At 42.0% G+C, this 13,556-nt stretch overlaps 2 protein-coding genes across 4 annotated transcripts in view; one reads left to right on the top strand and one right to left on the bottom strand.

Annotated features, from left to right (window-relative positions):
• Positions 1-407: 407 nt before the first annotated feature.
• On the bottom strand, positions 408-11,246 carry ppp1r10 (protein phosphatase 1, regulatory subunit 10). 3 transcript variants are annotated; one of them, XM_087835264.1, is made up of 19 exons: positions 10,928-11,246; positions 10,684-10,755; positions 7,322-7,431; positions 7,134-7,220; positions 6,597-6,732; positions 6,467-6,518; positions 6,291-6,380; positions 6,086-6,211; positions 5,651-5,759; positions 5,434-5,537; positions 5,207-5,334; positions 4,778-4,934; positions 4,517-4,660; positions 4,174-4,420; positions 3,783-3,858; positions 3,439-3,645; positions 3,147-3,276; positions 1,779-2,141; positions 408-1,607 (listed from the first exon to the last, which is right to left on the bottom strand). In XM_087835264.1, exons 2-19 carry the CDS (start codon positions 10,696-10,698, stop codon positions 1,447-1,449), a joined length of 2,442 nt encoding a protein of 813 aa, XP_087691390.1. In that variant the 5' UTR covers positions 10,699-10,755; positions 10,928-11,246; the 3' UTR covers positions 408-1,446. The 3 variants fall into 3 exon arrangements, with proteins under 3 accessions (XP_087691390.1, XP_087691391.1, XP_087691389.1); XM_087835265.1 differs by having other exon boundaries at positions 10,474-10,755; positions 10,928-11,245; XM_087835263.1 differs by lacking the exon at positions 10,928-11,246 and having other exon boundaries at positions 10,684-10,921.
• An 81-nt stretch (positions 11,247-11,327) lies between these two features.
• mrps18b (mitochondrial ribosomal protein S18B) overlaps positions 11,328-13,556 on the top strand; it is a 2,583-nt gene continuing 354 nt past the window's right edge. Inside the window, exons 1-6 of the mRNA XM_087835266.1 lie at positions 11,328-11,569; positions 12,034-12,202; positions 12,280-12,377; positions 12,463-12,531; positions 13,032-13,098; positions 13,184-13,243. Coding sequence (XP_087691392.1) covers positions 11,489-11,569; positions 12,034-12,202; positions 12,280-12,377; positions 12,463-12,531; positions 13,032-13,098; positions 13,184-13,243 — 544 coding nt within the window. The 5' untranslated portion in view covers positions 11,328-11,488. The remainder of the gene's footprint in view (positions 11,570-12,033; positions 12,203-12,279; positions 12,378-12,462; positions 12,532-13,031; positions 13,099-13,183; positions 13,244-13,556) is intronic.

Genomic DNA, 13,556 nt, shown 5'->3' with positions numbered 1-13,556 from the left:
CTTGACACAGCACTAAATAAATGTTTCTGTGTTTCTTGCACCAGGATGTGGAGGCAGCTTAGTGATGAGGTGTCCTTAATTCAGCTCCCTCTATTGCCTTTCACTCATATGTCTTTGTATCTTTGTGTGGTCTATACGCCACGGTCAATATTTGCACTAAAGGGCCGGGTTAAAGGCCGCTCCTCGTAACACTTCACTCACCAGATGCACTCGGCCCTGCCCTGATAACACGGACCTGACGTCAGCTGTCTCCACACGCACAGAGGACGGACCTGCCTGAACAGGATGTGTTTTCCTGATTTAAAACGAAACACCTCAACTAACAAATATTCCCAAGGTGTTCACTCAAACTGCTTGTTCATCAGTCACACTTGAAGGGAAAACACAGCAACACTTGCTCAGTATTTAAACATTTATTTAATACACTGTGTACAAAAGAATTCAACTGAAAATGAATGTGTATGAATTTATTCATACAGTTCATACCTTCACGGGGAAAAAAATGACAACAAAACCAAAAGAAATCCTGAACCACACCGTCAAGTTTATATAAAAAAAATGTAGAGGGTGAAAAGTTAAAAAACAAAAACAAACAAAAAAACTCTTACAGTCCCACAAGAGACACAAATGACTGTTTTCACAGAAAACACATAATATAGGCGACCCACAGAGGGACTCGTTCCCATCTTTAACACTGACGACACAAACCCTCCTGGATTTAGACGAGTACAGAGGTGACAGGCAGCGGCTCTGACAATAGCGTAGCATGTTGTGATCGCCCCACCACGCTTACATATGACACACTGCTGTTGGAGAAAAGCAAAAGCAAAGGATCGACTCAGATCAGCAGAGTTCATAGCAGCAGTTTTCTCAGGGGTAGGCAAACTCAGGCGGTTTAAGTTCTGTTTCTTTACAGGCCCAGTTTTCAAAAATCATCGATGAAGCCAAGTTTTTCTAAAGTTTTGTCTCATGCAGGAAGGGAAAACATTTCCAATTCTTCTGTACAAATCTTACCGATGGTGCAACAAAACCAGAGAGCAGCACTATAAGAAGGAAATGAAGTGGTGTGCTGAGCTGGACATTTTCATTTGGCCAACTCTGTTAATGATTTGGAAAGTGACGAAGCAGACAGGCAGCGAGCTGCAGCGGTTCAGACGCAGTGGGGACACATGGTAGCTCAATCTCACTGTTAAAAATGAACACGATAAAAACAAAGTCACATCAGTGATCATCTCACAGCCGTCCAGTCATTCATTTACAATCTCTTGTCTTCTCTCTTCTTGTCCTGTCACAGACTCTTCAGCTCCAGCAGCAAGCTCACAGTTCAGGACAGACCATCCTGGTCTTTCCATAATTGTCTAAAGACAGACGTCCTGCATTAATTGGATCGCCGTTAACGGCTACTCTAGTGTCTTTCAGTTATTCCCGGGCTGATGCCAACATCACCTAGTGTCCGTGCTGTGGGTGCTGATTATGTTGGTTGTTAGCGGGGTATTTGGGGGGCAGTGGTGGTCCGTTAACACCGGGGTGGTAGAAAGCACAGCTGCCCTCGTACCTGCAGCTTCCTTTCATCATGAAGTGACGACAAACTGGCCTCTTGGACATGTCTGCCAGGAGAAAACAGCATTAAACGGATGATAGATTTAAGGGTGAGGGTGTGAGCAGCAAATTGGTTACTATTACATGACTCTTGTATTCAGTACATTTGAGTGAAACATACTAAATACTTCTGCACAGTCTGCAAACTTTGCAGAATACAAACATTTAAAATAAGGTACCGTTCATATTGTTGTGTCCTCCTCCTCTGGGACCTCCTCGCCCTCTGCCTCTAAATCCTGGGTCTCCTCCTCCCCGACCACGGCCTCCTCGGTGAAAGTGCCCCCCTCTGTGGGGCCCTCCTCTCATCGAGTCATCTCCCCAGTAGTTGCCGTCTCCTCTCCCCTGACCTGGCGGTGGTCCCATCATGCGGGGGCCTCCGCCGCCGCTGAAAGGTGGTCCGTGGTTGTGAGGGGGCGGGGGGTGGTTAAACCGAGGACCACCGGGTGAACTGTTGGGCGGGTAGCCGCCATTCATGGGCATCTGCATGTGCATGGTGTTCATGCTGTTCATGCCTGGACCGTGTCCCAGCAGACCCTGGTTGACTGCAGAAACAAAATCAGGTGAGTGGACACGACCCGACGGTGACATATTTAATGTAACAGTTTAATTTAACCGTTAACCCTTTAAGAGCTACCATAGAACCAAGTCCGCCAGAGCTGATATTATAGTTTTGGGAGCATTTCAAGTTGCTATACATCAATACAACCATTACAGCCTAAATTGTAATAATATGTATGAATTAAGTGCATAGTAATTACATGAATTGCAAAAAAGTGCAATAAACTACAAAAAAATTGAAAATCGTTTTTGTTTTTTTTAACATATATTTCTAGTTAGAGAAATTTAAGAGGCTTATCCCTCAAAACTGTAAATACAAAAAAGTTGCACAAAATAGTTTCCCACCACAGGAAATTTATTTTGAGTGTCTTCATAGTTTTATTTTTGAAATACACCAATTTTTATACACTGCAGGAAAAACAAAAATAAATATTATAATGCAAATTTGTAAAAAAGCAGCATATGCATCAAAATAAACTATTTCCAGCAGTGCAATATGAGTCCTAAGCATCCCAGAAACGATACAGAAAGTCATAAAGTTGAACATAACTTTTAAAAACACCAGTATAGGCTCATGAGGCCCTGATGGTAAAAAACTACATTTCTGTGAAAATGACGTCACTTCCAGTTTCGGGCAGGTCATGGCAGACATGCAAAAGTTCGTGCTGACGTCTATTCCAACCTAGGAAGTGTTACAAACAGCTGATCGGATCAGCAAAGCGTGTTTCTGGAATATTATGTTTTTGTTGCTGCAAGTGCTTTTTATGCAGTTTTTGCAAAACTATATGTGGAAGGAAACTGTGACCGAGGACAAGCTGATGGCATAAGATGTAAGTACAACTCCTCCGGTTTCATATGCAAAAACAATTATTGCGCTAGCTCACGTGGTTGCAGAGCTACCGGGATTTAAAAGTAGTTGCGCAAAACGGAGCGTGCTGCTCCGACCGGTTTTAAAGGGTTAAAGATGAAAATTAATTCAGTTAATTCACCTGGTGGAGGTCCACTCTGGTTCTGGTTCTGATTCTGAGTCTGCTGGAGGGAGCCCAGGAGCTGTTTGATTTTATCTGAGAAGTCTGGTTGCTTTATCAATTCTTCAGTAGACTGGTTACCAGAGGGCCCCTGATGACAGACAGTTGTCATTAGTTACACTTGGCAGTAACAACAAAAAGAAAACTTAAACCGAGTGCAGAGATATTTTACAAAAACTTCCATAATTAAACTTGATTTCGACGTTCCATAATTAGAAAAGATGCTACTTTGTGATGATTGTCCTGTATTTACCATTATGGACGACAGCAGCTCCTGTATATTGACAGAGGGAGGCACAGTGTTGCTGACGATGTTGGAGGCCTGTGGGCTGCGGGAACTGTTGTTCAGGTTACCAATGAGATTGGCCAAGACAGGCGGCAGTTTGGCGCTCTCGCCAGAGCCCGGTTGTGACGTCGTGTCCATGGGTTCCACGTAGCCATCATCCTGCATTGACGAGTCCTGGGTTGGAAATCAGACTGACAGCTCAGTAGGCTGGTAGTGCACATGTAGAATATGTAAATGACAAGAATTGTAGAGAGTGTGTGTTTTAGTGAGTGTGTGTGTTTTAGTGAGTGTGTGTGTTTTAGTGAGCCAACCTCATCGAGTGGGATGAGACGGGGGGGCATGGGTTCATACGGCTCTGGATCTGGTTCGTGTGGACTGTCGGGCACACTGATGATGAGAAAGGAAAGAAAACTGTAAACACCAAATTCTTGTTTTAATAAAAGGACGATTTAACTTTTTGGTATCAACATGGTGAGACTCGTTTTCTCTCAGACCACAACAATGGCGGATGCTAAGCAAGACCAAAGCTTCTAATATGAAGAAACGTCTGTAAATAATGCTTGAAATGGTCATCTCAGGCACACAACTGAGGGCGTAGCAGCACACATACTGTTTAAACGTGTTCTACTTTCTCATCTTTTTGGCATCTGCTCGATCCTGGAAACATGCACTTACTAACCACCGCGCGTACATATGCCCTACCTCTCTTTGCTGAGGAAGATCTCTTGCAGAATGCCCATTTCACGGTCTCTTTGGGTGAGTTTCTCTGTGCTGTTTGCACCTGAAGTAACAAGACAGCCAGCCAGCGTCAGGGGTCTTGGGGGTGTCCAGGGGACTCTTTCTTCCATGGTATCGTGGGAAAGCCGACGAGCCATTTCAAATGTCTGCCGGTCCATCATTAGCTCTCGTTTTGCCGCCTCACCGAAGTCCTTAATTTTGTTGACATTGACTGTGAATTAAGTATAAAGGCATTAATAGTTGTTTTTTACAGACCAACTGTAAAAAGTCGACTCAAACACTTTGGTATTTGAACCTCCAGCTGTACCTCGTTCTGTCTCATCCAGATCAAAGTAAAAATAGTGTTTGAGCTGCTCCTCTTCAGCCCAGTGAACCGTCTTCTTCTTCTTGCCTTTCTTGGTCAAGCTTTCTTCTTCTCCACGTGGCTCTGCCAGAGCATTTGGTTTCTCGCCTGTAAACAAGACCCAACAAGGGAAATGTTTTATGCTCGTTTCCAACAAAACAAGAAAACACCCTGGAGGCAACATGTGCTCATTACAAATCATCATCATCCTCTTCAATAACTAACCGTTGTCAGAGGGCTCTGGGTCCTCAGAGGGAACGGGGGTCCCAGGCTGCTCCGGTTCCTGGTTTTCATCTGCAGGAGTGCTGGAAGCAGCGCTTTCTGGAGATGCTGGTTTTGTAGAAGATGCAGAATATACAGGTTTGCTGTCGAACGGGCTTGCCTAAAGGAGACAAGGCAACAGTGGTGAGTATGTGGTGAGAACAGCACAGTTTCTGTGTCTCACACAACAACAGACTAAAGAATTCGATACAAATGAACAGAAATACAGCAAAACAATGTCTATAATTTCCTGTCAAGCAAAAACAGACTAATTCTGCGGACATTTACATAAAATACAACAATAATTTAAAAATGACAAAATTAATTAAGAACAACAACAACAAGGAAACAAAATCTTGAATAAAATCTGAGGTCAGACTGTCCTGTCACTACCTTGTTAGTCGTGGGGGAGACCACCTTGGTGCTAGCTGTAATGTTAGCACTAGGTTTCTTTTTCTTGATCTTGATCCCGGGAACTGGGGCAGAGTTCAGAGCATCTAGGAAGCCAGTGCACTCCATGGCTGCAGGAAGAAAAGAAAGAAAACAAGATTACTGATACGTCACCATCACGTCCTTGTATTTAAGAGCAGAAGTTCTTCGGTGGGTAAATGTGAACTCACGTTGTGCGGGAATGATTTTGACTTTGATCTCCTTGGCGGAATTGGAGGGTGTGTTTAGAGGTTTATACTTTTTCTCCTGAGGTGGAGCATCTCCTGAGCCAGAGCTGTAGGTGAAAAAATGAACACAAGAAGAAGAATGTTAGCACTGCAGTGTTAGCGCCACCTGAGGGCACCACTGAGAAAGCTCACAGAACAGGCTGTTGTGCAGGTGCAATACCTGTGTCGTTTCAGGACTGGAGGCTTGATGTTGTACTTGCTGCCCAGCTGAGGTGCAGCTGGCGTCTTCTTAGGAGGGGCTGGGTTGGGAGGGTCTCCGATTTCCAGTCCTGAGTAACATAAAACACTGATGCTCACAAAGAACTTATTTATTTACTACAACTTCAGAACAACAATCCCCTTAAGGTGCTTTATATTGTAAAGAAACCCAGTTTTAGAAAGAACCCCAACAATAACGGACATTTATGAGCAATCATTTGGCAACAGTGGTAAGAATAAACTCCCTTTTAACAGGAAGTTTCCTTTAGGCGAACCAGGGTCAAGGAGGGGCAAAGTTAATGGGGGAAACGACAAAAGCAGAGGGAGGCAAAGAAAGACGAAGAGACAGGACAAGACGCGCTATTGGAGAAAGAGCCAAACAGCTCTCCACCTTTACCTATGGAGCGAATCTTAGCGTGGCTGGGTGCATGAGCTTTGGGTTTGTCCTTCTTCTCCTCCTCTCCACCTTTTTCCTTCATGTCACGCACAGGCACCTTAGTCTCCTCTTTCTTCTTTTTCTTATCTATAAAAGACACGTAGAAAGTCTTTAAATCTGATGCCTGTAGGATACTTTGATGCCAAAAAGAAAAGTCGATCTGTACCTGCAGGAGAGGTGGCACTGCCCGAGACGCTTTGGGAGCGGATTGTAGCCATCCAGCCATCCACAAGCACGGCAGCCAATTTCCTCAACTCTAAAAACAAAAGACAACACAACAAATTGAAAATACACTGCTGCCTATAGTTCAGAGGTTTCATTTCTAATGTAACGCTAACTCACCCTCAGTCTCCGCACTCTTGCTCAGCTGCTTCACCAACTTGGCAGTGTTGTTCTGGGACAGATTAAAAGCCGGTTAGATGTTATTGTTTCTCTATAGATTACAACTATAAACACAACAATAAAAAAATACCTGTTTTAGGTGATCAACTTTAAGGGGTAACTTCTGCAGCGTTAGCAGGATAAGTTGAAGTAGAGGAGAGTTGTTGGTGGTTTTGGAGTAGGTGAGCCAGGCATTGAGCAGCTTGTAGCCACCAACTCTGATAAACCTGAAAGAGCCAACAACAAATTATAGAGAAGGCATGCGAGGATAGACAGGATTTGAATAACCAGCAGGTTATTTTACTGGGACAAATAATTAAAAACAACAGTTGGGTAAATTACACAAACACACAATTGTTCTATAAACCTCACACCCCAATTTTAAACCTACACTCCAGAAAGTACTAAAACAACTTCACACAGCTCTGTTCATGCTACAAACAGGGACGTGTATGCTGACACAGCACATATGCAAACATTGACACGCGTGGTGGCGCCTCAGAGCACGGTGCTTGGATGTGTTTGGATGAAAAATATAAGAAGTGTGACTTGAACTGGAAGTTAACAGCTATCATGCTTTGAGAGTAACAGAATAAACTGGGACCACAGAATGTGATTTACAGCATACCTGTTAAGAACATCGTGGGACTTCGTCTGCAGCAGGATGTTCAGGTACATACATCTACTGACCATCTTAGTTGAAGCTTTCATCAGGCTGCATTGGAAAAAGGTGTTTAGAAGTCATTGAGTTAAAGTCCTGAACTAAAGCTGTTGTTCACAGTGAATGCATGTTCACATTTTAATTCAGTTCTTTACCTAAACACTTTTGGGACTCCTTCCAGACTGCGCAGCTCTCCATCTTTGCCCAGCAGAGCCTCCACACCTTTCAAAATCTCTCTTGGGTCTACTGGTCCCCCTGCCATACCCTAAAACACAATACTACATTAAATACACTCATCTACATCACACAGCTGTATTACATTTGTGTTATATGGAGATGTTTGGTCTGTCGTAATAAGTATCACATCAAGTGTGGGCTATTTGTCTGCCAGATAGAAAAGCAGGGCGCCGTCCAACAGAACTCCAACCACCCACCACACACACACGCTTCTCAGGGACACATATTGACAACTGTGTTAATCAGATCCCTTAAAATGTGTCAGAACAACAAAGTTACAGCAGAGTCAACCAACAGCCACCAACACATTCAGATTCCACTTTGAAACCGGTCCTACAGCAGCTCAGAGGACGACAGCACCAACCTGTTCAAGGACATTCCACCAAGCACACGCGTGCCACCAAACGCCAACAAGGCCCTATTATATCCACTGCACCATCCCAAAGGAGGCCTCTATGCCCAACTATCTAAGAAATAATTTAAATGTGTGTGTATATGTGTGTGTGTAGAAACACAAATCACCAAGTACAGACAGTCAGTAGCATGTTCTTGCAGCCATATAGCCATAAAGGTTATATGTGCTGTGCTGTCTTGTACTTGAGGTGTTTGGAGTACCAACTGCAGTAAAGCAGTGACCAGGCCGGGTCACTGCTACTTGCTCTTCAGTACCACAGGGGCTCTGCTCTCTGGGCCTTTCACTTGAAGGACAGCACATTGCCATAACACTTTCATTTTGTGTGCGAGGAAACCCTGTTTATTCCATTTCAAGCTACAATTAAAGAAGCAGGAGCAACGCAGACAACTACGCACATTTACAAAGTTCATGTACAAAGCTTCACACCTGCCATTAATCGTTTTTATTCATTTCAATATTTCACTATTAAAATGAAAAAGAATCTATTTACCTTGGATTTCATATGCTTATTTCATCATACATTTCCACTTATGTGTCACAGCTATATAAAATAGTTCAAAATATCCAAAGAGAATACTTTTAAGTAATGCTGAATATGACTTATCGGTGTTTGTTTTTAATAACATACATCTATCACAGTCATATTCATTTGTGCAAAAAATATAACTTTGTAAGAAAAAGGGGAAACAAACAAATACTTTATACAAACAAAATCTACTGTCATTAATTAATTATGACATCTAATGACAAGGTGAACGGTACAATTATATTCAACGAAAAAATAAAATATGATTAAAAAGAGCTGTATGAAGAATGAAATGCTTGGAAACTGTGACATTAGTTTGTTAATCTTCACCTGTGGTCATGTGATCAGAGTGTCAGTTTCTCTGTACTGGATTATTCTGTTTTCATGAGATAACTGACAGTTATCCCAGCCAGAAGGCACAAGTCTAGCCACTTACTGCCACCTATAGGTTAGTTAGTTTTTGCACATTGGCACTCTCTGTAGTAACAACATTTTAAATGGAAACACCTGTTAAACACCACATGAAGCTGTCACAAATTAAAGTGACTGTAAAGTTTAAAGGTGTTGGGTGTTTACTTACTTTTCATCTTTGAAAAGTGCAATACGAGCCAAACAAACAGTGAACACTCAAACACATGTGAATGCTCCATTGTTTTAGATTATTATTGTGTTAATCTGAATAACCCTCAAAACGATTCATAATATAACTGCTCGAACTGACCTTTATAATAAACATGCACTTTATTTTCTGTCAATGCATTTCGTAATGAAACATTTTGCCAATTTATGGAAATGTCATGATGTGAGGAATCAGTTAGGTCTTACCCGCGTAACTGTTGTAGTAGAAGTTTTATATAGTCTCAGACCTCCACAACACTGCAAATAACTCAAATCCTGTAAATGTCACAATTGTTACACATATACACACAATCAGTGGTTATACATGACCCTGGTTCCTGGTTCAGGAGGAGAAGCAGTTTTGCATAGACATACTGTGGTGTTACTACACATCACCAATACCTTATGTAAAACAAATGTTTGGCTTTCTATGCTTGGAACACAAATATCGTCACTGTATCGTTCATGGTTACTCAACAGACGGTAAATTGAATATATTCAATCAAGAAGCCTCAGAAGAAATCGAGCAACAGTGTAAAACGCCCTCTGTTATATAAGGGCAACTGAAGCGGCCTATAAAAGGCTGCTTCTTAACCTGAAATCTGTCACAGCAGAGGGCAGGCCTGCTCCTGCTCTCAGCTGCTTGACGAAGGGGAGGGAGGAGGAGGCTGCCTGCTAATCAGAGCACTCCCTCCGTTAACCACTTCGGCGACAACCCAGCTCCTTCACAAACAATCGCTGTCACAGCGGAGACCGTACTGATGGAATAACACAGCGAGCACCATATGCGTATCAAAGTCAGACAATGCGATGGCGTATGAGTCTATACTTGATCTGCACAGCCGTTTGCCAAATACTCCAAATGTAGTTCCGAGGAAAACGCGGCTAGCCCTCGGAGCTGTCCCGAGGACAAAAAGCAAATCGCAACTAGTCCACCATATTTGTCAATCCTGTTTGTTCGCCGGTCATCTTGCAATCTTTATCCTCAGATTGCCGAGTACCTGGTTTAGGCTTTTCGTGAACTCCCTGTGCTATAATTATCGTCATTTAAACACACGCATACACACACACACACATACAGTGCTTCACAAAATGTCCACAATCCTCAAACTAACGCAATCTTTATGTATAGATTGCGGTGGGTGTTCGTTCCGTGGATCAGCCCCTACAAAACAAAATCTGGCAGGCAAAAAGTCCGGCTTCATGATCTGGAAAGTTCCCTTCTGTGCCTACGGCAATCTTTATGAACAGATTGCTTATGGTTATTTTACGAATTTTCCAGTTATATCTTTATTTGTATAATTACTCAATTCCGTCTCACACACGAAGAAACGGAGCGTTTTGCTTCCGTCCACGTTCCTGTGTGAGCTCATACTACAAGTCTATGCTCAAATTATTTGCTAAGAACCAAGCTAACATACGGTGCCTGCTAGCCAGCTACCGCTAGGTAGCCTATTGTCTACGACTAATTTCATTTGAGGAATTTCAATTCAACTTCAAAATCAACTTACTATTGATAATATAGATCCTCAGCGTCTCGGGTATATTATAGTGTGCTTTTAAGGCACTTATAGATCCTATTTAAATAATTTTATGTCTTCAACCTTCATGGTTTTAATATCAACTGAAAAACTTCTTGTGGGTGGGGCTGTGATAGCTAAATGCTAGCCTTTCCTTCAGGAACAAACTGGAGGCAAAAATAGTAATCAAATGTCCATTACTTGAAGAAAAAACATGAATTTGAGTTGTTCAAAGTCCTCGACGGCTCAGTCTTCGGGAAAGCAAATTCATACCTGAAAAACACACAGAAAGCGCACATTTAATTTCATTTGTATACAAAATTCCCATCCCTCATCAACATCAACGTCCTTGAATGTTTTGTTTTATACACTCAGCAGTAATTTCGCATTAAGAGCTGAACAATGCGTCGAAAATAAGCCCCTCTGTTTTTCTGACTTGACTTACCTTTGACCAAATCCAGGAATGAGCGCGTGTAGGAGGGCTCTACCTTTTATACTACGTGACGTTTTTAACGTCACCGGAAACGTTTTTTTAACGTTTTCGATGAAACAAAATGGAGGATAACGGTCGTTCTTTGCCAATCAAGGACAATATGGCGCATCTCACATTGTTGGAAATCTAATTTTGAATTACTCCTCGTAATCGCCATCAATGCGTTAAATTTTTGTATAATTCGAATCAGACAAAACTACATCAACATATTTTATCGACAAACCCCAGTTTTACTGATTCTTTGATATATAAATTTAGTAAACAATATTCCTTCAAAATGGCGACTAGTCTTTTTGTTTGTCACGTGCTATAGATGTCACATGTTCGTGCTAACGGGAACGCCTCATTTTTAAAATAATCGTCTTTGTTCAACTAATTGAAATGAAAATGGCAGGATTGAGTTTTGCATCAACTAAGATTGATTTATTACCGAAATGATTTAGATTTAGATTATATACTCGAGAAGCAACTTAACCTTTCACCCCTTACCTCTAACCCGGGTAGGATCTGAAAATGGCTACCTCCATGAAGTACATCGCGACGTTTTTATGTCGTGTGTCGCCTTTAACTTCGTATTCAGTTCGTCAGTATCAGGTATTATATTTCATTAAAACGGTGTGCTGACTAACACATTACATGTATGGTGCGGGGGAAATGCTGGATACTGCCTTGTTGTGTTGTACCGCTTTAGTTAGTGCTGTGGTTTTTCTACCACATAAACATTGGTCCTACGGATATCAGATATTTGTTTGTAAGTGAGGCATAATAATTAAATGAAAACACTAATTGATATGTTTTTCATCACGATAGTGGTTTAGCTGGTCTTTAGTTGGTGTGTGCTCCAGTATAGATCTATATCACGCTGCTCCTGCCTGGGGGGTATTTTTAAAAAATCATTTCACAGCTTAGTGACACTTAATTTGATTAAACTGGGGTTGATATACAAGTTATTTAGAATTACAATCTTTTCAAAATTCTCAAATGGCTTTAGGCTACATTTATGAAAAGGACGTTTTGATGTTTTATGGTGTGATGAGGTCATTTTCTTGTGCTTTCAGTCCCGTCTACAGAGGCTACCTGCGAGGACATGTCTTTCTTTGTCTCCATTTACACATCCCAGACACTCGTACTGCAAAGCAGCATCGCTCCAGGACGAGGCTGCTTCTCAGGCTGCTGAGGCTTTAGCCCGCTACAAGGACAGGCCGTGGGATTACCTGGAGAGTGAAGGTGAGTGTCGTCCCTCGACAGACGTGTTGCCTTCTGTCCACATTTTGTGATCTCATTGCTTTTCCTGACCCTGACAGAGTATATTGAAAGGTATGGAAGCAGTCCAGTGTGGGCTGACTACAGGAGGAACCACAAAGGAGGCATCCCCCCTCAGAAGACTCGCAAGACTTGCATTGTAATATTTCAGGTTTTTGTTGTTGTTTTAACCACAGATCACTGATGTTAAGATTGATAAATAACCAGCGCACTTCTGTCTCTAGAGAGGTGACAAGATATGTGGGAACCCCTGCCCAATTTGTCGTGATCCAAACATCATCATTCACCATCAGGTGGGTTTTATGTATTGAGCCGGAGCTTTTGGGCCAGATTTTATTTTATTTTATTTTTTTAAAATAAATAACATTGTTCTTATGATGTGAACAGTTTATCTTGGCGCGTATCAGCGACAGGCCAATATCAGCTGTAGTTTCTTATACATCATCAGTCATTTGCTGCCAAAACACTGTTTCAACCCAACAGATTTCATGGACGTGGTTTGCAAAAATAAAATGCATGTCTGATTTATCTGCAGATCAGTTCTTTCATTTTTTTTGACACTAATGAAAAGAAAGCAGAACGAGAATACTTTGTCAGCTACTTCTCTCAGTAATGAATGATCAGAGTGTCTTTATGAGTTTGGTCATAACCCTGCACAGCAGCAGCCTGCTGGAGCTCATTTTGTAGGACAGTGGTCCTCCTCATACAAATGAGTAGATACTGTTACTCTGCTATGGTCCTCTCAGCTCTTCATGTGTAAAAAGTGCATCATTTGTTGTTTTTTTTCTTGCAGAACGTCAAGTTGTTGCAGCAATTCATTAGTCCCCACACTGGACTGGTGTTTGACTCCACTCGAACTGGTAAGTTATAATAGCCCCAATGTTAGAAAGTGTATTACTGCAGCAGGATGTTCCACTCATGCTCTGATGGTTCTGCTGCCTTCAGGTGTGTGTATGAAACAGCAGAAGAAGCTAAACGAGGCAGTTGACACAGCACAAGATCACGGTGGGTAAATCGTGATCGCCTTAGCTGCCACTCATCTCCACCAGAGCACTTTATAACACTTATACTGCACTTTAGTGCATTTATGGCACCTTTTTAAATAAGCACACCTTCTTGCACTAATCTTTTCTAGTGCAACAACTACCATCTTCTGTGCAACCCATCTGGATTTGTCTTTAACGTCCAGCTTAGCTACATGCTAGCTAACTGGCTCAGTCTTAAAGTATAGTTTCAGGCTACAAGTTAAGAACTATGATGTAAAAAGTAGTTTTATTTGCTGTTAGAAATAAAATGAAACGACACGAGTGGTCAGTTA

Source organism: Neolamprologus brichardi, chromosome 22 (genome assembly GCF_056152115.1).
Source record: "Neolamprologus brichardi isolate AB-2024 chromosome 22, ASM5615211v1, whole genome shotgun sequence".
In the NCBI taxonomy this organism is placed as follows: Eukaryota; Metazoa; Chordata; class Actinopteri; order Cichliformes; family Cichlidae; genus Neolamprologus; species Neolamprologus brichardi.
Note: the sequence above shows the minus strand (reverse complement) of the source record. Positions and strands in the feature narration are given on the sequence as shown.